At 34.4% G+C, this 22,358-nt stretch overlaps 2 protein-coding genes across 2 annotated transcripts; one reads left to right on the forward strand and one right to left on the reverse strand.

Annotated features, from left to right (window-relative positions):
- The first annotated feature begins 2,436 nt into the window (after positions 1-2,436).
- LOC125841532 (benzaldehyde dehydrogenase, mitochondrial-like) lies at positions 2,437-5,378 on the forward strand. The gene is made up of 11 exons (XM_049520687.1): positions 2,437-2,582; positions 2,962-3,102; positions 3,195-3,337; positions 3,418-3,571; positions 3,678-3,907; positions 3,989-4,078; positions 4,178-4,351; positions 4,435-4,572; positions 4,666-4,803; positions 4,896-4,957; positions 5,035-5,378. The coding sequence occupies exons 1-11, from the start codon at positions 2,513-2,515 to the stop codon at positions 5,306-5,308; spliced, it is 1,614 nt and encodes a 537-aa protein (XP_049376644.1). The 5' UTR covers positions 2,437-2,512; the 3' UTR covers positions 5,309-5,378.
- A 58-nt stretch (positions 5,379-5,436) lies between these two features.
- Positions 5,437-11,105, reverse strand: LOC125841533 (GTP-binding protein At2g22870). The gene is made up of 4 exons (XM_049520688.1): positions 10,521-11,105; positions 7,749-7,818; positions 6,448-6,610; positions 5,437-6,027 (listed from the first exon to the last, which is right to left on the reverse strand). The coding sequence occupies exons 1-4, from the start codon at positions 11,026-11,028 to the stop codon at positions 5,809-5,811; spliced, it is 960 nt and encodes a 319-aa protein (XP_049376645.1). The 5' UTR covers positions 11,029-11,105; the 3' UTR covers positions 5,437-5,808.
- Between the last annotated feature and the right edge of the window lie 11,253 nt (positions 11,106-22,358).

Below are 22,358 nucleotides of genomic sequence, written 5' to 3' on the forward strand. Positions count from 1 at the left end.
TTTCAAATATAAAATCAAATCATTAGTGTAAAAAATTTAAATTTATAAATCAAACTAATAAAACTCAATTTTTTTTGGGTTTTTTAACCTCGGGTTGGTTCGGATTTTTCAAATATCAAACCAAACCCATTGTGTCGAATTTTTAAATTTTTAAATCAAACCAAACTAATAAACCTCGATTTTTTTCAGGTTTTTGAATTTTTTTGTAAAGTATGCATACAAACATATAATTAACTTGTGCTCCAAATATTTCTTTAGTCCAACCAAAATACAACTATCTTAGGTGTTTCTTAAGAAAATAACACAAAATATGAGATGAGTGATGACACTAAAATATTCAATAAAAATAATAATGAAATCATCATATAAAATAAATATTGCAAAGTCATAATAAAAATGATCATAATTTAAAAGTACTAAATCATGCTAAAATAAGTCTAATAAGTATTAGTTACATGATCAAACATTAACGAAAATTAAAATTAGATTATGTATTTTAAATGTCTAAACCAAAGTAAAACTAAAGAACAAATATTCAACATTATTGTCATTCTTAGTGTTGGATTAATTTATTTTGTTAATAGTATTAATTTGATTTCTAATTGAGCTTTATTAGAGTTACTAATATCTATGGACTATAATCATTATTGGACCATTCAAAATTTTAAGTGTCAAAAGAACTTTAAAAAATATGTTAAAAGATAAAAATTATGAAAACGTATAAGTAATATTTAGAAATTACATCAAAGTAAATACTTTTATGTATAAAATAATTTTTAAAAAATTATATATATAATGTTGGGTTGGTTTGATCTCGGGTTGACTTTTTTTAGTTAAAACCAAACCAACCCAAGTATAGTTGGGTTTTTTTTCCCAATACCAAACCAAGTCAAACCAAACCGTTAGTGGGGTTTTTTTTCTGATTTGACTCAATTTGCGGTTTGATTCGATTTTCGATTTGATTTTGTACACCCCGTAACAAAAGAATATAGAGAAATTAAAGTGAGTTTGTGTCAAATAGAATTTTTTTTTCTGAACTAAAAAATAAAATAAAAATACTACGTACAAAATTTATAGTTAAACACTAAAATTCATTGTTAATTCTATTTAATAACGACCTAACAATAGATTATGAAAATTATATTAGCTACCAGAAGTTCGATACTAATTTCAATTTTTTTTTAACAAAAAATGTGCTTAAAAGAGAAAAAAGAGAACTATTTCGATTTCACCTTATTCTTTTTTTTTCTCCTTAGATAACACCTTATATTTATTTTAATCTTTGATCTAATTTCACATGGCGTGATATGATTATATATGTTACCAAGAAAGCCTTCAACAGCTTCAATTCATTAACTCTGGTGATCTGTTAACACATGAGATAAAGATCTATTCTATGAAAAATAATAAAAAAAAGGAAACAAACATATCTTCACTAATTTCCTAGGAGAATTTTTGTTAGTTTCGATTAGTCTAATGACAACAACAACAATAATAATAATAATAATAATCATAATAATAATAATAATAATAATAATAATAATAATAATCGAATTTTAAGGAACTTTGATTTATTACTTTATGTGTCTGAATTTATGAGATACACTTTTCTTTTTAAAAAAGAACGTCACCTTTTTCTATAATTAAAAACTAGTTTATGTCACTAACTACAACAACAAGAGATAGTAGAGTACTATACATAAACTTTATTCCTATACTGCACACAAAGACGAAGAGACTGTTTTCGATAGATCCTCCGCTCAAGAAAAACAGAAACATAGTATTATTAAAAATTATATTAACTGCAACTAATTTAACAACAGATTAACTATGAAGTTCGAAACTAATTTCATTTTTTTTTTAAATGTGCTTAGAAGAGAAAAAAAGAGAAGTACATCGATTTCTCCTTGTTCTTTTTTTTTTCTCCGTAGATAACACCGTGTATTTATTTTAATCTTTCATCTAATTTCACATGGGTGATATGATTAAATATGTTGCCAAGAAAGCCTTCAACAGCTTCAATTCATCAACTCTGGTGATCTGTTAACACATGGGATAAAGATCTATTCTATGATATGAAAAAAAAAAAGCATATCTTCACTAATTTACTAGGAAAATTATTGTTAGTTTCGATTAGTCTAATGATAATACTATAATAATAATAATCTAATTTTAATTAAGGAACTTTGACTTATTACTTCATCGATATGAATTTATGAGATGCACTTTTCTTTTTAATCTGTTTAAAAAAGAACGTCACCTTTTTCTATAATTGAAAACTAGTTTATGTCACTAACTACAACAACAAGAAATGGTAGAGTACTATACATAAATTCTATTCCTATATTGCACAGAGACGGAGAGACTGTTTTCGATAGATCCTTCGCTCAAGAAAAACAGAAACATAGTAATATTGCCTTTTATGACACTTATATAAGGAAACACATGATGAGTATATTGATGTAGTTTCTTATAGTTACTAGTTATAGTGTGGAACTCTCAATAGCTGGTTATGGCGATTCGAATGATAACATCTCGTCTCTCTCACTCTTCATCCTCCTCTTTGGCTTTCCTCTTTCAAGGTATCTACTATATATAGTATGTATAAAAAGTATGATTTTGTGTCCAAGAAGGTTCAGATGAACTCCTCGGCCTTACCTCACTTTATTCGTTCTGATAAACTAGTAGTCAAAGACTCTAGATAGTACATGAATGAAGAGAAGTTCAAAACATATATATGTATTAGAAGTAGTATTTGTGCAAAATGTAGTTTCAAATCTTTATCCAATATTCATATGTATACTATATCGTGTAAAGAAAGAAAGGCAGATCTAAGATTTAGAGTCCGTGGGCACAGGTTGTTACCTATTGTTTCATAATGTATCGTATTGTATGATACAATATGTAACAACTATCCAAAAAGTTGTTAACATTTTGAGTGAATTATTGTGTTTTGTTCAGGAAGAAACTCTCGTGTGGCCGCAACAGCAGCTCTTCGATACACCACAGCAGCTCCCATTGCTCAAGACCCCATCAAACCTAGTGTCAATGTAGAATATACTAAACTTTTTATCAATGGACAATTTGTTGATTCTACATCAGGTTAATTGCTGCGTTCCGAATCTTCATTTCTATATGATTTTGACTATGTAATGTACAATTGGGGCTGAGCTTTGTGCAATGTATATATATAGGTAAAACATTTCCAACACTTGACCCCAGAACAGGGGAGGTGATTGCACATGTTGATGAGGGTGATGTAGAAGATATTAATCGAGCAGTAGTTGCTGCTCGTAATGCTTTTGATGAAGGACCATGGCCTAAAATGAGTGCTTATGTATGTATATACAATTCTTCTTCTTCTTTAGTATGTTCCAATATGATATTAATGTTTACACCAATCCAATTCTTCTTCAGGAGAGATCAAAGGTATTGTTCCGCATTGCTGATTTGATTGAAAAACATAACGATGAAATTGCAACACTTGAGACTTGGGACAGTGGGAAGCTATATCAACAAGTTGCTACAATTGAAATACCAATGATTGTACGCATACTGCGTTATTATGCTGGTAAGCTAGCCGATGAATTTAGAACGAGTGTCATCTTATTATATGTATACATTTAGAAATAAATTATAAGCAAATATCAGGCTTCTAAGGTTAACTTGTTCTGTAGGTTGGGCAGATAAAATTCATGGTTTGACTGTTCCTGCTGATGGACCATATCATGTTCAGACTTTACATGAGCCAATTGGGGTTGTTGGTCAGATTATCCCATGGAACTTTCCTCTTCTCATGTTTGCTTGGAAAATTGGACCTGCTTTAGCTTGTGGCAATACTGTTGTGCTAAAAACAGCAGAGCAGACACCGTTATCTGCTCTCTATGTGTCGAAGCTATTACAGGAGGTATAGTATAGTAGCTTAGCACCAAACTTTCTTCGTATATAGGAGTTTGTTTTACTAATCGATTTCTCTTCTCTGGAACAGGCTGGCCTACCTGAAGGTGTTGTGAATGTCATTTCTGGTTTTGGTCCTACAGCTGGTGCTGCTCTTTGTAGTCATATGGACGTGGACAAGGTAAGAATCTCCGAATTTAGTTCCTACCACAACGTGTGGCCATAGCTTGTGTATTGGCTTTACTGTTGCATACTGATTTGCTTTTGTTTTATACTGCAGCTTGCTTTTACTGGATCAACAGATACAGGGAAAACTATAATGTCATTGGCTGCTAACAGCAATCTTAAACCTGTCACTTTGGAACTTGGAGGAAAATCCCCTTTCATTGTTTGTGAGGATGCTGATGTTGATCAAGCTGTTGAGTTTGCTCACTTTGCTTTGTTCTTCAATCAGGTTTTTCATCTCAGTATTTCTGCATAAGATGCAAGTGGTTAGGTTCATAAATCATAACATAATCCGTCGACTCTATTGTGAAGGGACAATGTTGTTGTGCTGGATCTCGTACATATGTTCATGAGAGTATTTACGATGAATTTGTTGAAAAAGCCAAGGCACGTGCATTGAAACGTACAGTTGGTGATCCATTTGAATCAGGCAATGAACAAGGTCCTCAGGTATATCAACAAACTTAGAGGGATTACATTTTTATCTGTGTAGAAATTGTTTCTCCTTTGAATACTAATCAAATCAAGTTCATGACACACCAGATTAGTTCAGAACAGTTTGAAAAGGTGTTGAAGTATATTAGATCCGGTGTTGAAAGTGGAGCTACACTTGAAACTGGAGGTGACAGGCTCGGTACACGGGGATACTATATTAAACCCACAGTTTTCTCCAACGTTAAGGTAGATATACTGCTTCACTTCATTAAAAGATAACTGATTTCCAGTATCAACATCTTTATATACTGTCATAATGTATACATTGTTGAATTCAGGACGATATGCTGATTGCAACGGATGAGATCTTTGGTCCAGTGCAGTCAATCTTGAAATTTAAGTACGTTTGAGACAATCTAATGGTACAGTATATCATTTACCCTGTAGTGACGAATAATTTTCATTTCCTCATTACAGAGATCATGATGAAGTGATTCGAAGAGCTAATGCCACAAAATATGGTCTAGCTGCTGGAGTCTTTACGAAGAACATAGACACAGCAAACACATTCATGCGAGCATTGAGAGTTGGAACCATATGGATTAACTGCTTTGATATCTTTGATGCTGCAATTCCTTTTGGTGGCTATAAGATGAGTGGACAGGGAAGAGAAAAGGGAGAATACAGTTTGAAGCAATACTTACAAGTAAAGGCAGTTGTCACCTCATTGAAGAATCCAGCTTGGCTTTAAGTCAAAATCATCTGTATGCTGTTTTGTATCATGTCTTTGATTATGAGTTGCTTTGAAAGTTCTGTCATGTCGTTGGTGAAGTGAAAAATAAACAGCAATTGTTGAAACATTTATATGTTGACAATGCATTTCGATCAATCCATTTATTCAGCAAAACATACATTACATAGATGATAACGAGAGCTGTGTATATACATACTCCGCGGTCTATTCAATCTAGTGACAAGACTCTCTGACTAGGTAAATGTGGAGAAGGATTAACTAGTTCTAAGAAAGTATAACAATAACAAGAATTGCTTAAGGCAGTCACCACAAGGCTCTTTTGTTCCAATAACTCAGGCTTCCAAGGCACCTGATTCTTGATGATGCCACTTTGCACCCTGCACATCCTTGTGATTAACCATCGCTTAGGATTCTTCCATAAACACTCGTCAACACAGGTTAATTTAAGATGTTGGGCAAAATTTAGTCACAGCACCAATAAAGCATATGATGCAAACTCAATGCTTGAGCCAATAGTTTCGCAGCTGGGACATGTGCAACAGTATCTCATCTCGGCCTTGGTTGGTGACACTACTGGTTATAATCCAAGGTGGTGCAGTTTGGAAGAACTTCTGGATCAACTCCAGAAAATCCTGCAAGTTCTCTTCAGGCTTTTTACCTCCAGTCTTCTTCTTTTTCCGCTTATCACACTTGGTGAAAACTATTGTCATTGGGATCTGAAACAGAGCACACACGATACAACACAAAACTTAGAAAAGTGTCTTCATAAATAAACAGAAAAGCATCACTATTTTTTTAAAAATAAAAATAAAAATTGGTCAGGCATTTCTGATATCGATTGCTAAGGTTGGGGGCAAATGATCTCCAAAGTAAGTGTGGGGGGAAGGAGGTATTCCATTTTTCTCTAATATTAAGTGTAATAAGGAGTCATCTTGGAATAGGCAGTATAAAAATAACACTTCACAGAATCATGCAGATAGAAAAGGCAGAGAAGGAACAACGTAAAGAATAGGGTAGAAAAATCAGAACTTGGAATGACGAGTACATGGCAAAAGAAGGCCTCATATTCACATGATGTGATCTTACAACTTCGTTGTTTATTAAAATCAGAATGGAGATAAGTTAGACTGTATCACCTTATTCTCTGCCAGCCAACTTGCATAGTCAAGATCAATCTTTTTTGCAGGAATGCTAGCATCTATGAGGAGGAATACTGAGACAAGGGTTGGCCGGTTTATGAAATAATCTTTGGTGAACTTAGCCCAATCTGTTCGTACTTCATGTGGTGCAGCTGCATACCTTCACCATATAACAGAAACTCAGCATTTAATCTTGAACACGCAAGTACTGTTAACAATGACAATTGTAGATGAAATTGGCACACAAAAAACAAACACGTTGACGATGTCAATTTGAGAGGCATGAAAAGGAACAAGATTATTCTAATGTATGGTTGAGAGTGATAAAAAGACAAGGAAATTTGCAAAGTATGATTGAGAGACAAAGTTTGTACAGAAGTTGATCACCATGAAGATAGACAACAAAATAAAGCTGCTTGCAGCTGCGCGCGATAATCTAAATGTGCAAGAAAGAGGCTTTGTTCTAAGTGGATTTACAGAAGAGAGGAATACAACACTCAACTGTTACATAAAGCCACTCTAAAGAACAAGTACGTAGGTGCTCAATCATTGAATGAACATCTCAGTCTGTCTCTCGGAGAGCTCGCTCAATCCAGTAAACTCAGCTAAAACTTGCATCAACCTGACTATCATAATATGATGTGTAATTGTATTCAATCCGGCACTTTAACCATATCCCTTGACCAAGGCTCAATATCCACACACTCTGCACTATGCCAGGTTCTGATTCACATTTACTAAGAATCAATTTAATTTATTTATGAATTTTAATCTTTTCTTATAAGAAATAGATTTCAAGTATATTACTTCTATTTTATGTAATTTAAATTCTCCTCCTCGTGAAATAAAATATCATCTATAATTTAGTCAACTTGTTTGACAGACATAGAAGGACAGAGCACGGAGTTCTGACATTTCAAACTACAACAGGTAACAATGACTTATTCACAAAACCTTATGGAAACCATCAGATAAGGTTATCATGAAAGTGCATTCGGCAATGACAGAATGCGAGTATCACATTTTACAGTGATTTTCTTATGTTGTTGATAATTGTGGTGTAAAGGCAGCATGTGTGCACCTCGACTAACTTTACAGGGTACCTGCTACCAACACAGGTCCAGGTAAATCTATCACCAAGGCTTGGACAAATGGGATTTGAACCTGAAACCTTATGGTTTTGAACCCACTTCATTGACCACTAGGCCACACCCTTGGGTACATTCTTAGAATAGTTTTTTAGATACTGCAGAAAGTAAACAAAGCTTTATTTGAACATTCTTCAGTGAACTCCATACCCGTAACCTGGTAAATCCACAAGATGCCAGCTATCGTTTATCCGGAAATGGTTGATGCATTGTGTCTTTCCTGCAATTAGATAAAAGAAAAGGTTTACTTAAATGGTTCCTTATATCAAATCTGTAAAGAACATCTACAAAGGTAAAACATATTGGAAGCTTCATAAGATAGTGCTGATATGTACGTTGATCTAGCTGCTTAGAATTTAGTTTCCAGTCAAGTTCCTCAGAAAAATTGGCTTGGCTATCTAAGTAAAGTCAGCACTTACAAGAATCGAATTTATCAAGAAAAATTAAGTCATTATCACACCGTATTTATCATACCTTATGGAGAAAAGCTTACAACCTATACAATTTTTTTCGAACAAGTAAAACCTATACAATTTCACTGGAGTGAATAAAACTCAGCTCAGCTCTCACAGTGTATCGAGTTTTGATTGTGGTCATTCCAGGAGACTCCAGTATATCAAGTTTTGATTGTGGTCATTCCAGGAGACTCAATAAGAGTTGCTCAGCTCTCACAGTGGAATGACAGCTGATGGTAATCAAAAGAGGCTGAAGCATTTAGAAGGAAATTGGATGAAAGAATGAGCATAAAACTGCTGCAACTGCATTGAATCTTTCTTCCCATACAAAGTAGAGAAGGTATGGTTATATAACTTAAGTAATTAAGGAGAGTGACATTTGCAGGTTGAGCTATTAGCTGGTTATGTTTTGGTTTCCTGCTCATAGGCTGCTTTATATAGTCTTTGAAAGGTCTTTGACTAGCTTGTTTCATAGTCTCCACGTTACTATTCTTATACGAGCGTTAAGCAGATGTTGAAAGAACAACTTCAGAACATGCAGTATTGTTTTCCCTTTATCCACTCCTCCTATCCTTCTTAATTATTCTCTGTCCTTACAACCTAGGTCCTAGCTATAAACTGTACTTGTGTTCCTCCATCTCTTCCACATCTGCAACTAAGCCAACTATTCCAGCTTCTTCTTTTTTCTGTACAGTCTATAGTCTACTACAGGAAAAAATCTCAGCATTTGTCACTAAAAGATCCCTGTGCATCCCTCTCCCTCCATTTCATCACCGTTGTCAATTTGTTAATCTAAAGACCCCTACAACTCTATCCGGTCCTACGTACCTAGGGGTGTGCATCGGTCGGTTTGGTTTGGTTTTATGAATTATCGGTTCGGTTTATTGGTTTTCGGTTTTTAAATACGCTAAACCAATAACGAACCAATAGGATAATTTTTTTTCGGTTTTTTTTTATAACCGAGAAATCCATCTGTGACCCGCCCTTTTGGACCAATCACAGCCTTCGGTTTTTGATTTATCGATTTTGGTCCTTAACGGTTCGGTTTTCAATTTAACCAATAAGAATATGCTTAAAACAAATATATGACTTCTCTAATAAATTTGACACGACAAGATATTAATGTAACTTTACAAAAGCTCATAAAATAGAAATATTAATAACAAACATGAAAAAACTATACATTTTTTTTGATTTGCACCGGGTGTCCGAGTCTCTTTGAGCCCCGACTAATCCCGGGGGTGCACAGGCCCTCGGCAAGGAGTTTCCCGCAAGTGCACCACGGTTAATTCAGGTTTTACCCAGTCCGATGGCCCTCAGAAATTGTTTGCACCTAGTGGGTTTCGAACTTGAGACCTTGAAAGGGAGCAAACCCCAAGGCTCAAGTCAATTGCCAGCAGGCCAACCCCTGAGGGTTAACATGAAAAAACTATACATGTGTAACACAAAGAGAAATAAAGAGGAATATGATTCTTACGGTAGGTTTTGACGATTTGTATAATGTAAAGTTGTGAACTCAAAGTCACAGCGAAGTATGAATTGATGGCTAAATGACAAAGACATAACTATTAAGATATTGAGATTAATATTTATTAATATGTATGTATATGTAAAAGTATTAAATTACTATAGTCTTAACTCTTAATGGGTTATCGGTTTACCCAATATTGAAAACCAATACCGAACCGATAACCCATTTTTTTTTTATATATAAAACCACTAAGAAACCGTTAACCCAATAGCAATAAACCAATAACACTTTTTGTTCGGTTCGATTTATTGGTCGGTTTGGTTTTTGCACACCCCTATACGTACCTGAACTGTTTTATGATGAAACCTATGTCCTCCATCAGTGGGATTAGCAAGGCAAGAGAGAAATGTAAAAATAACCTACCTAATGGACTATACTATCCAAAATACAAGACTTTCTTTCTTTTCATCTTTAAATAAAGTAACAATATTTGCTATTCATTAGGTTGAGGGTTTACATCACCAAGGAAGCAATGTGGGAAATGAACAATATTGGGTACTGGTTAGGGGTGAAGTTTACTGCATCAAAAGATAAAAAATCACTTGCTCCTCATTAGACTGTCTGAAATTTCAAAGGGGAAATCAACCCCTAAAACAAAGCTCACTTTCAGATGACTTAACTACTTGGAACTTGTTGATAGCTACAATTGATTTGTTTATTCTTCTGTTATTGAATCCTTTCTGCTATCTTTATTACCTTCTAGCTTCACCAAAAACTTGGCTATTAAAGTAATCCACCCAAACTTTACCTTGTGAGAAGTTGATATAAGGCTGAAACCCACAGTCCACAAAAACATGTAATGAAAGGATCATAAATTTCTCTATCAAGTGAAGATCAAACACCTTAAAAATCACATCTTTTCTACAGTCAAGAATCACACTTTATCAAATTTACAGCTACTCTACAAAATACTTCAACAAAGAATATATGAAAAACCTGGTTTCTTGGAAGTAAGAGCAAGCTTTTTACGCCTCACAAGCGAGTTGAGCAAAGAAGATTTTCCCACATTAGATCTCCCAACAAGAGCAAACTCAGGCAATCCATCAGAAGGACAGGCCTCAGTATCCACACTACTCTTCACAAACTCAGCTTGCTCCACTTGAGCATTCCCAGCATACTTACTAAGCACAATATTTGACCCTTTCAAAATCCTACTACTCAAAGGCCTTGAACCAGAAGAAACATCAGTGTCAGGAGGAAAAAATAGCTTTTCAACTGAAATTTCTACATGGGGTTTCTCTAAAACATCTTCAATTTCCAAATTCTTGGTTTGTAACAACTCTGGTGTTTGAAGAAGTGTGTTGGCGGCTGCTGTGACAGATGAAAAATGGGAAACTGGGGTTGTTTTGGATTTGGATAGAAGTGCTGAGGTGATGATAATCTTGGGTGTTGAGTAGAAAATGGAGAAGTGGGAATGGAGCTTTGGAAGATGAGAGATAAACATCTTGTTTTTTTTTGGGTCTTTCACTGCGGAGTCGCTGCCACCATTGTTGAGTTTTTGCTGTGGTTGGTAAAAAAGATATTTCAATGTTCTTTTTTGCGTTGGTCCTTTAGGATAAGATAATTACAGAACAGTACTAGATATATTAGTACAATTACAAATTGCTCCTATAAAGTTTCACATGTGCTAAAATTGAACTTTGGATTTTGGTACAATACCTAGTTTTTTCCTTTGAACTTATTTGGTTTTTACAAAGGGATAATGGTCTGAAAAGTATCTCAACTTTGGTCGAATTTGTTGTTGTGATACTAAATTTTCATGAGGATCTATTACCTCCCTAGAATATTTAATATCGTATTTTAAACATATATATTTGTCCACGTGGACATAAAAATTAATGCAAAATTATAAATAGTAATGTGTCAACGTGAGCACATATATACCTTTAAAATACACTATTAAATAGTTCAGGGGGTAAAAAATATGATATTAAATAGTCTAGGGAGGTAATAGGTCCTCATGAAAGTTTAGTATCGCATCAACAAATCCGACCAAAGTTGGAATATTTTTCAGACTCTCATCCCTTTTACAAACAAACACTTAAATTTTATCGCATCATATGGCTTTCTTATATTTGATCAAAGAAGAATAAGTTTTGAGCCGACATAGTATCTAGAAACTTACATAAATATACTATATTAAGAAAATATTTACCATTTATAGCAATAACATTTTTTTCATTTGACCACTTTTAATTAATAAAGGAGAATAAATTACAAAGCACATATAGTACAAGTTTTATTGATGAATAATACATTTATCACAATTTTAATACACCTATAATATAATGTGACAATTTCTTACCAAACAAACAAAATATATGTTAAAACAATTATAATACATATATATTGCATACATAATTCACTTTTGATACATATTGCAAATTTATCATAATATTGTTATATATTGCTATAAATGGTAATAAATACAAAATATTGCTAAAATCAGTAATTATTTATTAAAAAATACCTATTCAAGTAATTTTTCCTATTATCTTTCATAAAATCTTAATAGTGTGTGGGATAAAAAAATATTTATCTAACTTTATTTATTTACATATCATTTTTTTTATTAATAGTCTTTTACTATTTTTTCATTTATTCTATTTGTTTTACTCGAAAATAAAATGGACTTGTTTCGAAAAATCGACTAAACTTATGACTTGAAGAAAAATTGATTTTTCAAAATAGAGTCGCCAATTAATTTTTGCAAGAAATTAAGAAAATTTGAGGTTTTCAAAAGATTTAAACAGATAAAATCAATTGAGAGTAAAAAAGGGTTCGAGTTCAATGTACATTCTGAGAAGGTATTAGGCCCTCGAAATGTCCGCTAATTTGCGGTTGACCGGCGATTTGACTAGAATGACTTTTCAACTAACCTTTAAAAATTTAATAAGTTTAAGAAAGAAAAAAAAATTTAAGTTGTTACTTTCAAGGAAGAAATTCGGCATAATTCATAGTGAGACAAAATAATTAATATGTAACCAAATCTATAAATAAAATAAACGGTGTTTCAAAATATAAGAAAGGTTATCTTGGAAAACTTAATTAAATTAAACCATAAGAAAAAAAATAAAGTTAGTTAATCAATAACAACATAGATAATAATAGAGGGGAATATAATTAGACTTGGGGTTTTGGGTGCAAATCCAACTAAAATGACCTTTTGGGCCGCCTATCCTAAAGTCTAAAGAGAACAAAAATTATGGGTTTTGACCCATTTTAATCCAAAATAGATGTTGGTTGTCTCATTGGGCTTTGGCCCATTTTCCTGCTACTTGGACCTGCTGTAATTTCCTTGGGCTTTTGGCCCCTTTTTCATTCTCATTTGTCATGATATACACCAAGTGTATATTTGATGTATACACCATGTATACAATTGATTCTTGAACTCTCGGACCTATATTTTTATTCAGACTTCATATTTTATGCATTTTTTCACCTTGTACTTCCACGTTTGAACCTGTATATTGTATTTTTGACTATAGCCGTGTATACAACGGGTATATCAATGTATACAACCCCTTCTTTGGGCTTTCAGGACACCTAAAATTCAATGTTTCAGCCCCTGTATCACTCTCCAGCCCTGTTCGTCTTTTCAAAATCCGATTGACTCGATAAAAAATAGAATCGGGCCTCTAAGGCCCAATCAATGAAATGCAAGGAAAAAGAGTCTCCAAGGACTCGGGAGGAGCCGACACACATAGAAAAATAACAAAACAAGATAGGAATTAGTAATGGAGCATACTTTAAACCTGTATAATACAACCAAGACACATGAAAAAAAGAAATAAGAAAAAATAGACATGTGATTAGTTCACTGCCAATGTTATGCAAATATGACAAAGGAATGCATACAATACTTAAAGAACTTTCACTTAAATTAACTAACTTCACATAATAAGATGAAACACCAAATGGTAGTGATAACTAAACAGTAAAACTGACAGTGATTAAATGGAGTGGATTTAGGCCTAATTACTTAGACAAAGGTAATGATAAGGAAGCAATTATTAATCAAAAGTGGAGCAGACCATTGAAGTTGATATCATTAAAGCTAAAAATGCATTATGAACCATAATATGGCAGTGGTAAACCTATGCATCAATAGAATAACTTGAGCACTTTACACATGAATAAATTAGCAAACCAAATTAACAAAAGAATGCTACTGTTTTGCAGAATTTTTAGACATGAATAAGAGAGGGGTCTTAGCATTTTTTCCAACTTCACATGAAGAGAAGGGACAGGGTGCAGGCAACAAAACATTTTTTATGGTAACTTTAACACAATTTTCATACACTGAGGCATGTCTTGAAGAATAAACAAGAATGCATTAACACTCAAACTTTAAGACTATAATCTTGTGAAATGAGACTCAATCAACAGAAGCCATTATAAAAGAAGAAAAGAACACAACTCATGCTTTGTAAATACATACGGAAACAAGACAATCACGAAAACTGAAAAAAGAGTAGAACGAGTTGTTGCATCTAATGGACAATAGATACAACAACATTCAATCTCTATATTAGCCATCTTCGAGATTCTGAATCAACATTGCAGTAGTAAGATGAAAGAGATTTTTAACTCTAAGAGACAACTAAAACAAAAAAATGTTGATTCGACAACATCAAAACGAGTGTACGCAAAATAAAATAACTACGACAATTTTAACAAATAAGCATAGAAGCAACAATGATAAATGTATAAAACATGATTGACTCGACCTTAAGATCGAGTCATTGAAATCGATTAAGAACAAATACACCATACCAAATAACACTAAATCAACACTTAACAGCGAACCATCTACATCACAAGGCTTTTCTAATATAAAATAATATCATTTTTTAAATCAGAAGAAGAGGCGATGAGGAATATTATAAAGGAAGGAGCATTACCTTCTTCCGGGCAGCGAACCGGACGAAACGAATGAGAAAGCAGCAGCTTCCACTTCTCCAAAGGAATTCCAAGTGATTCCGGCAAAGCTTCGAAGAAAACTTATGAAAAGAGTGTCTTAAAGAAATAATCGATAGGTTAACAATAATAGTATTTCTGCCGCAAATTTTGCTTCAATATTGTATATTTTCGTCACCCTCTGATTGAAGACTGGAGAGGGGTTTATATAAAGGGGAGATTGGAATTGAAAAAGGGGAGAAACGAAATTCCATTTCAAATTTGAAATTCGAATTCCTCTCCAAGGATGAGATTCAGGAGTTGGAATTCGTACTACTTCTAACAGATAAATGAAGGGAGCCTCTTGATTTTCGAGCAAAGACGAAGAAGCACAGAGATTTTGACACCTGGATATTCTCCAACGTTCTTGTACGACTGGATAAGGGAGAGAAGGAGACATACGCGGCTAGGCTACTCGAGGTGCTGCACTCGGGTCGCGTTGCTGGACTGGCTTTTCGGGGTTTTGCTTCGCGATGGAAAAGAAGACATAGTTGGGGTCGGGTGGGGTCGTTGTTATGCGTATTGTTGTTGTTATTGTAATGGTTTTTTCTGAATGATTGGGTTTGGGCCGGAAGTGGGCTGGGATTAATTGGAGTTGATTGATTTATTTATTTTTGTTGAAAATAAAGGAATGAGCTGTCTATTTGGGCCAAAATTGGTCTTAAGATGGGTTGAAGGTGAGGTTTAAAGAGTGGCTAGATCTTGGAAATTAAGAAATAGCCAAATTGAGTTAAATTAACAAATTCGGCTAAAACCTAAGTAAGACGAATTAATATTAATTAATTAACGAGCTTCTTAATTTTAATAAAATAAAAATAATTAACTTAATTATAAACTAATAACTCAAAAATATAAGCATAATTTAAACTAAACTAATTTAATAAAATATTTACTAAAATTAAAATCTTTTTTAGATAATTTTCGAAATGTTTATAAAGTAAACTAATTATATAAAACATATATGTTACTTAAATGATAAAATTAATTAAAACTAACTTGAAAAATTATTTTGAACTTTATAAAAACTAATTATTTCAAATCATTTGAAATTTAAGAAGCTCGGTAATTAATTTATATTGTGGAGGGTCAAAATTGGGTGTCAACAACTGTCCCTCGTTTGACTTGAATTGATGAAAGAATTCAAGAAAAATGAAATTGACAAATCCAATTTTGTCCGACCACATATCCATCTCTTTAGAAAAGGGATTTTGGTATGGACTTTAGGAATTATGGTTGAACCTCGGTATTCGGTTTTTCTACATATCTAAGGCTAAATGAGAATTCAGGTCATATGTAGTTCGATACGCTTGATTTGAAACACGATTTTGAAAGAATTCAAAAGCTATCCTGATATCGAATTATGAAGAGATCGGAATGCTAGGGAATAAGCTTTGAGAGATGAGGTCGAAATACAACCAAGTTTTCAATATTGAGCTCGCCTACATATCCCTCAACATTGGGAATCATACTGTTTGTAGTTCGACTCGATCGGTTGAAAAGGAAATCTATTATGCTAAGATAACCTTTGGTTCTGGAAGAGTGACGAATAAGTCGAGCATGAAAAAAGGCTTGCAACCTCTTAGCCATGAATGTGGTGCACTTTACACTCATAAGTAAGAACTTAATCGGACATAATTTCTAAAACTCTTGGAGCATTGTCACTCAGATTGAAAAGTTGCCTCTGGTGAAAATCAATTGTTTTCGGATGCGAAACTAAAACCGATGAACCTAAAAAAACCCACATGACTTCCGATAGGGGTGTGGTTTTATTGTGGTTGAAGTCGCTCCTTAGCTCACGTCCTAAGAATTTGATACTCCTCTTCGGACTATGTCCAAGTTTTGTGCTAAGAAAAAATTTCACGTTGTGCTGCATCCTTTTTTATGTCATTCGCATATGTGGTTTGTTTTGAGAATTCATCCTTTCGGATGCTTTCGACAAAAACTAAGATAAAACTCATTAGTATAAAAATATAATTCAAATGAAAAGATAGTGTCTTTTACCGTGTTGACACTTAATTGCTCTCTTTGAACATTTGACGTTAGTTTCCTTCACTTTGACGTAAAGCAAATAAAACTCGTATTTCATATTTGTAATATAATCTTCAATATACTTTTCCTTTGATATTGAAGTAATAAACTATAGACTGATGTAATATGTTGATGGATATCCTAATGACGTTTTGCAAATAAAAATAATGACGATGATTATTCATGGGTAAAATGGCGATAATTCATTGGTAGGATGATGCCGATCTATTGGTAGGTTAATTCTGCTACATGAAAGGATTATGATGATGCTCCATCGATAGGATGATGATGTTGATGCTCCATTGGTAGGATAATGATTCTTCATTGATAGGATGACAATAATGATATGATGATGATGTTGCTCCATCGATATGAAATGATGTTGATGCTACTCCATCGATAGGATGATGATAATAAAGATTCGTCAGGATGATGATGATAAAGATTCATCAGTAGGACAATGTTGATTCATTGGTAGGATAATGATAATGAAGATCCGTCAGTAGGATGATGTTGATGAAGATGAAGATTCGTCGGTAGGATAATGTTGATCCATTGGTAGGATAATGTTGATAATCCATTGGTAGGATAAGGCTGATCCATTGGTAGGATAATGATAATGAAGATCCGTCGATAGGATGATAATGTTCCATTGATAAAATAACGATGATGCCCCTTTGGGAAGTTCACATTACCGCGCCTGATATTGACGGAATTCGTGAATATTCTTCAAACGTTCTTAATGCTGAAAAATGCAATCTTGTGTCATTGAAGATGCTTGTATATGTTGAGAGTGATGTTTTCACTTGTTCCTATTTTGAACACTTTGTTTTCGATATGACTCATGCTTTGCTGAGAATTTAAACGAGGCGTTGCTCGTATTCTGAACTCTTTCTTTTTCTTCTGAAAAACTTCAATGATTTTTCCGCATTCACAGAAAAGTTATCAATTTTGGGGAGCTCCTTGCCCTTTTTAACTGCTCCATATTTGTTGAATGAAGAAATATGATGAACTTGAGGCAATCTTATAGACCTGCATCCAAAAAAAATTGTTAGTTTTTAAAACAAATTGATATGTATTGCCTTCTTCAATCGCTTGCTCCTTGTCTTGCTATCTTCAGTTGATCACTCTGATCTCTTGCTTCTCAATAGACAAGGAAAAACATTTTATGCAAAAATATTTGAAACATATAGATAAAATCTTTAAGAAAAAAGTTTTCAAAAAACTGTAATGCACTGTCAAGCGTCATGTCACGTCAAGCTTAAATGAACGTCCTTCGAAACTTTGGTGTGTCCAATAGCTTGTTCTGGAGAATTCAAAAATCTTTAAAGCTTGGGAAATTTCTGGCATTGTTCTCCCGAAATCTACTATAATCGGGAAGTTTTGTAATTGACTCTGAAATCCAACGATGTGGGAGATTGTTGAAGTTAACTATGAACTTTAACGATGCCAGAGATCATTTAAAGTTAGTTTTAAACTTCAAATCTTGCTCGAAATATTCAAAATTGACTACAAACTTCTAGTGATGCTTGAAGAAATTTTTAAGGGCATCCTAAATTTTTTTGTCCCAGTTAGATGTCTTAGAGTATCTCGAATTGTTGATATATGACTTGTAAAATTTTTTAGACCCTCTCAAAAATTTTGTCCCAGTTGCAACTCTCAATGTATCTTCAGTCTTGATTTATTGGAGAGATCCTCTTCTCAAGAATTTTTGAGTCCCTCTCAAAAATTCTGTCCTAGTTTCTATTGTGAAGAAAAATAGAAATCTTATGGGAGATATGACTGAGCCGTTATGGCGCCTACGTATCCCGTTGAGGCAGGAATCAAGTCAAATGTAGTTTCCCCTCTCGAGGGTTAATAAGAAATTTTAATAAGTAAACGATCTAGGCCGACACAGACCGCCTACGTGTCTCATTTTATAGAATTCAGGTCGAACGTAGTTCAAGTACAGAAGAAACATTAAAAAGGGATAAATGGGTTACCGAGGCCGACATAGGCCGCATACGTATCTCATTCTTAAGAATTCAGGTCAAACGTAGTTCATCACAAAGGGATAAATTCTAAGCATAAACGATTACAAGCAAATAAAGGCGGTTACCAAGAAAAAATAGAAATCGAGTCTTCAAACATGTTATCTTTTGACATCATTTAAGTAGATCAATAACTTGTGAGATCCAATGTTCATGCTCAACCATGTGATGTCATCAAACAAATATATTGATGTGTTCTCCAAGCAAACTGATGAGTTCTCTCTCTTGCGCTTTTGTCTTAGAGGCACCAATTTTGATTTCTTTGATACATTCATCATTTCCTTGATTCACTATTCTGATCTCTTCTAAATTCGACTCTTCGTGACTTTTGAACTGTCTGAATTCCTCAACCAGGTGTTTGGGTACCATGATCTTTTCATTGTAGTCTTCAAATCCATCTGCAGCTGCCCCATTTTGTTCATTCAGCTTGTGACATGACATGATATTGATCGATTTGAAAATATTTTCACTAAAATCATTGTGAGATACTATTAGAGAGCAAATATAAAGCAAGCAAAATAATTTTTCGCAATAAATGAGGTTTCCATTTGAAATAAGAAAATAAGAATGTTGGCCATGGCAATAAATCATTTTGTCCTTTTCCAAAATATAAGTAGGGAGATTAAAACATATCGTGGCAAAAATAGAGTAAAGGATGGGTCTCGAGCCTCATTCGAAACACCATTAATTTTAGAAATAACATAGAAAATTGTCTATTTCTACCAAGACGAGCGAGGAATCAATAGCGGAGTGGATATCTAGTTAGGCATTTGCTCATTTGGCTTGTTGTCTTGTATGACTGGCGACTCAATCATCTCTTCAAGCACCATGTCACCTTCTTTGAACAAATTTTCGATTCCTTCCCCTAGACCATTTTGCATTAGAAAAGACTGATATGAGTGAGGCAATGATTTTGCAAAAACTTGATCGATCTTCTGTTTGTTCTGACCCTCCTATGTCACTAAAGAAAAAGCTTGATGAGGTGTCATGATTACAAATTTGGATTTCTCTCTTTTGGTTGGAGAGGCTACGACTTTCTCAAGCTTCTCAAGGATGGCTGAGATTATAACTTTCTCCACATTCAAATCATTCTTGACTTCAATCATATTAATAGTCACCCCTCCAAGATACGGTATAGGGTTACTATTTACATTAGGAGTGGCAGTCTGAAGAGTGACGACCTTTTGATCTATCAAGTCTTGAATTTTATGCTTCAAGTTGATACAATCCTCAGTAATATGCCCAGCACCTCCTGAATGGTAAGCACAGTGAAGATCGGATCTATAAAGCTTGGAGTTGACATTGATATTTTTTAGATCAATTGTCTGTATCAGGCCAGCTGATTTCAATTTTTCAAAAAGTTGTGTTCGGTTCTCAACCAAAGGAGTAAAGACTCTAGAAGGTTTCTTCTCAAGATTTGGGCAAGGAGGATGGTAATTATTTCCTGGATGTTAAGGTACTTGACGGTAGTTTGGACGATTTTGGTGAGTTGGTGCCTACGTTTGGAAATTTGTGTATTGTAGAGCTCGGTAGCTAAGAGGGGTATTTTGGTAGCACGGGGGTGGAGTTTGGTAACTTGATTGGATATTTGAACAATTAACTGATGGAGCTTAGTAATATGAATGAGTATTTTGGTAATGTGGAAGTGGAGTTTGGTAAACAAGAGGTGGAATTTGATAACTCGGTGGTGGAATTTGATAATTAGGAGGTAGAATTTGGTAACTCGGTGGTGGAGTTTGGTAATTAGGAGGTAGAATTTTGTAACTCGGTGATGAAGTTTGATAACCTAATTGGGTATAACAAGCTGGATATGAATTTTGAAGAGCTCGAGGATAACCTTTGTATGGTGAGGATTTTCTGAAGTGTCTTTTTTCATTAGATGCGCAGGAAATAAAATACACATCCTATCTCTTCTTTTTCAACAATCCTGAAGATTCGGTTGAGGGGACAACGTGAGAAATCTTTCTGGTTTTAATCCCATCTTCGATAGCCTCACCTACCTTGACTATCTCCGAAAATTTTGCTCCAATGAGCAACATTTTCCTGTCATAATACTTTGGCTCTTGAATACGTATGAACACTTTAACGATCTCCTTCTCCGACATAGCGGGTTGAACCCGGGCGACCTCTTTCCTCTACCTATACGCATATTCACAATAGCTTTCAATGGATTTCCGCTTAATTCTCTCCAAAGAATAGCGATCAAGAACGATCTCCACATTGTAGGCAAACCGTTCGACAAAATCCTTAGCTAGTGCATTCCAACTAGACCATTGTCTTATCTCATGAGAGGTAAACCATTCCAACGCTTCTCCACTTAAACTTCGACTAAAGAGCTGCATTAACAAGGCTTCATTCCTGCCAACTCCTACGAGTTGGTCACAGTAGGCTCTCAGGTGCGCCAATGGATTCCTTATTCCTCCGAAAGTGTCAAATTTTGGCACTTTAAACCTTTTCGGGAGGTCCAGATTCGGATGGATGCACAGATCCTCATAACTCAACCCATGGACTTCAGGAATATAGTGTAGCTCCTTCATGGCTTTCCTAATCCTTTCTTTCATATTCAACTTGGTTGTCTCTTCCTTTGACCTCCACTCTCTCTCATGTTCCTCATAGTGATCTAGATCGGAACAGTTGGCATAGGGTCCATTTGAAATTGAAATTTGAAAAATAGTTTTTTTGAGGCAATGACGGAGCAATGGAGGGATTCTGAATATTTTGAGTGGCTTGATAATTTTGGGGGAAAGTTTGGGGGTTGGTATGTTGATTTTGGTGATGGGGGAAGGTTTGCAGATTGTTAACATTTTGATTTTGAGGGGAAGGACAAGTTTGTGGGTTGGTGTTTTGAGGAAGAAGTGGCGCTTGGTAAGAAGCAGAGGCGTGAGGGGGATTTGAGGTGGTTAGATCAATGATGGGGGAGTTTTGAGCAGGGTTAGGAGATGGGTTCTGCAACTGTTTTGCGCTTGGAAGAGGAAAGTAGAGCGGAGGTCTTCCATTTCCTTGAGAGTTAAAAGTGAAAATTGGATTAGGCAAATTTTGTCTTCTTTGCATTTCGACCCTCATTTCGGCGATCTGTTGCATTAATTGCATAATTAATTTATTTTGATCAGTAGCAGCGGGCTGAGCCACGACAATTTATCACCCATTACTGTCTTTCCTTTTTGCGAACTTTGATTGGGGAAAGAATCTTTGGGAGCCTTAGTTCTTGTAAAATAAGGGTGTTCAGCCAGCTTATCAACGCAGATCAATTCTAAGCACCTGATAGTAGAAAAATAACTAAAAGGTAAACGTGTTATTGCCTAAAGGTGATAAATAGTGTAAGATATCACACATTGGTGCAAACACACAAAAGTTGCTTCATTTGAAAATAGACTAGCCCACGGATATAGAAAAGATGGCTAATAGACATAAATTTGTCTATTTAACTTTGGGATTTGTGGCAGAAAGATTGACTTCCGTCGAGCCAATTTTTTTTTTGCATCTTTCATTGACATACTTTTGATTTTCGATTGAGATGAAATTCAAATCTCATTGCAAGAGTTGAAAAATATAGAATTTCTCCAAATGGGGACCGAGCCTTGAAAAGCTGCCTACGTATCTCACGAGGGAGAATTCAGATCCTACATAATTTGACCAACTTGAATTTCTTTCAATTTGAGACGATGAATCTTTTTCTAATATGAGAGTAAGATTTGAAAAATGAAGTTTGATTTTTTTTTAAGGAAACTAAAGACCCGAAGAGTATTTCGATGCACTT

This window comes from Solanum stenotomum, chromosome 10, assembly GCF_019186545.1.
Source record: "Solanum stenotomum isolate F172 chromosome 10, ASM1918654v1, whole genome shotgun sequence".
NCBI lineage: Eukaryota > Viridiplantae > Streptophyta > Magnoliopsida > Solanales > Solanaceae > Solanum > Solanum stenotomum.

Coding starts and splice junctions, on each gene's coding strand:
- LOC125841532 (XM_049520687.1), top strand. CDS start 2,513: ATGGCGATTCGAATGATAACATCTCGTCTCTCTCACTCTTCATCCTCC. Junction 3,908..3,988: donor TGTCGAAGCTATTACAGGAG/GTATAGTATAGT, acceptor TCTCTGGAACAG/GCTGGCCTACCTGAAGGTGT. Junction 4,573..4,665: donor GCAATGAACAAGGTCCTCAG/GTATATCAACAA, acceptor ATGACACACCAG/ATTAGTTCAGAACAGTTTGA.
- LOC125841533 (XM_049520688.1), bottom strand. CDS start 11,028: ATGTTTATCTCTCATCTTCCAAAGCTCCATTCCCACTTCTCCATTTTC. Junction 7,819..10,520: donor TCTTACTTCCAAGAAACCAG/GTTTTTCATATA, acceptor ATCTAATTGCAG/GAAAGACACAATGCATCAAC. Junction 6,028..6,447: donor GTTGGCTGGCAGAGAATAAG/GTGATACAGTCT, acceptor GCTCTGTTTCAG/ATCCCAATGACAATAGTTTT.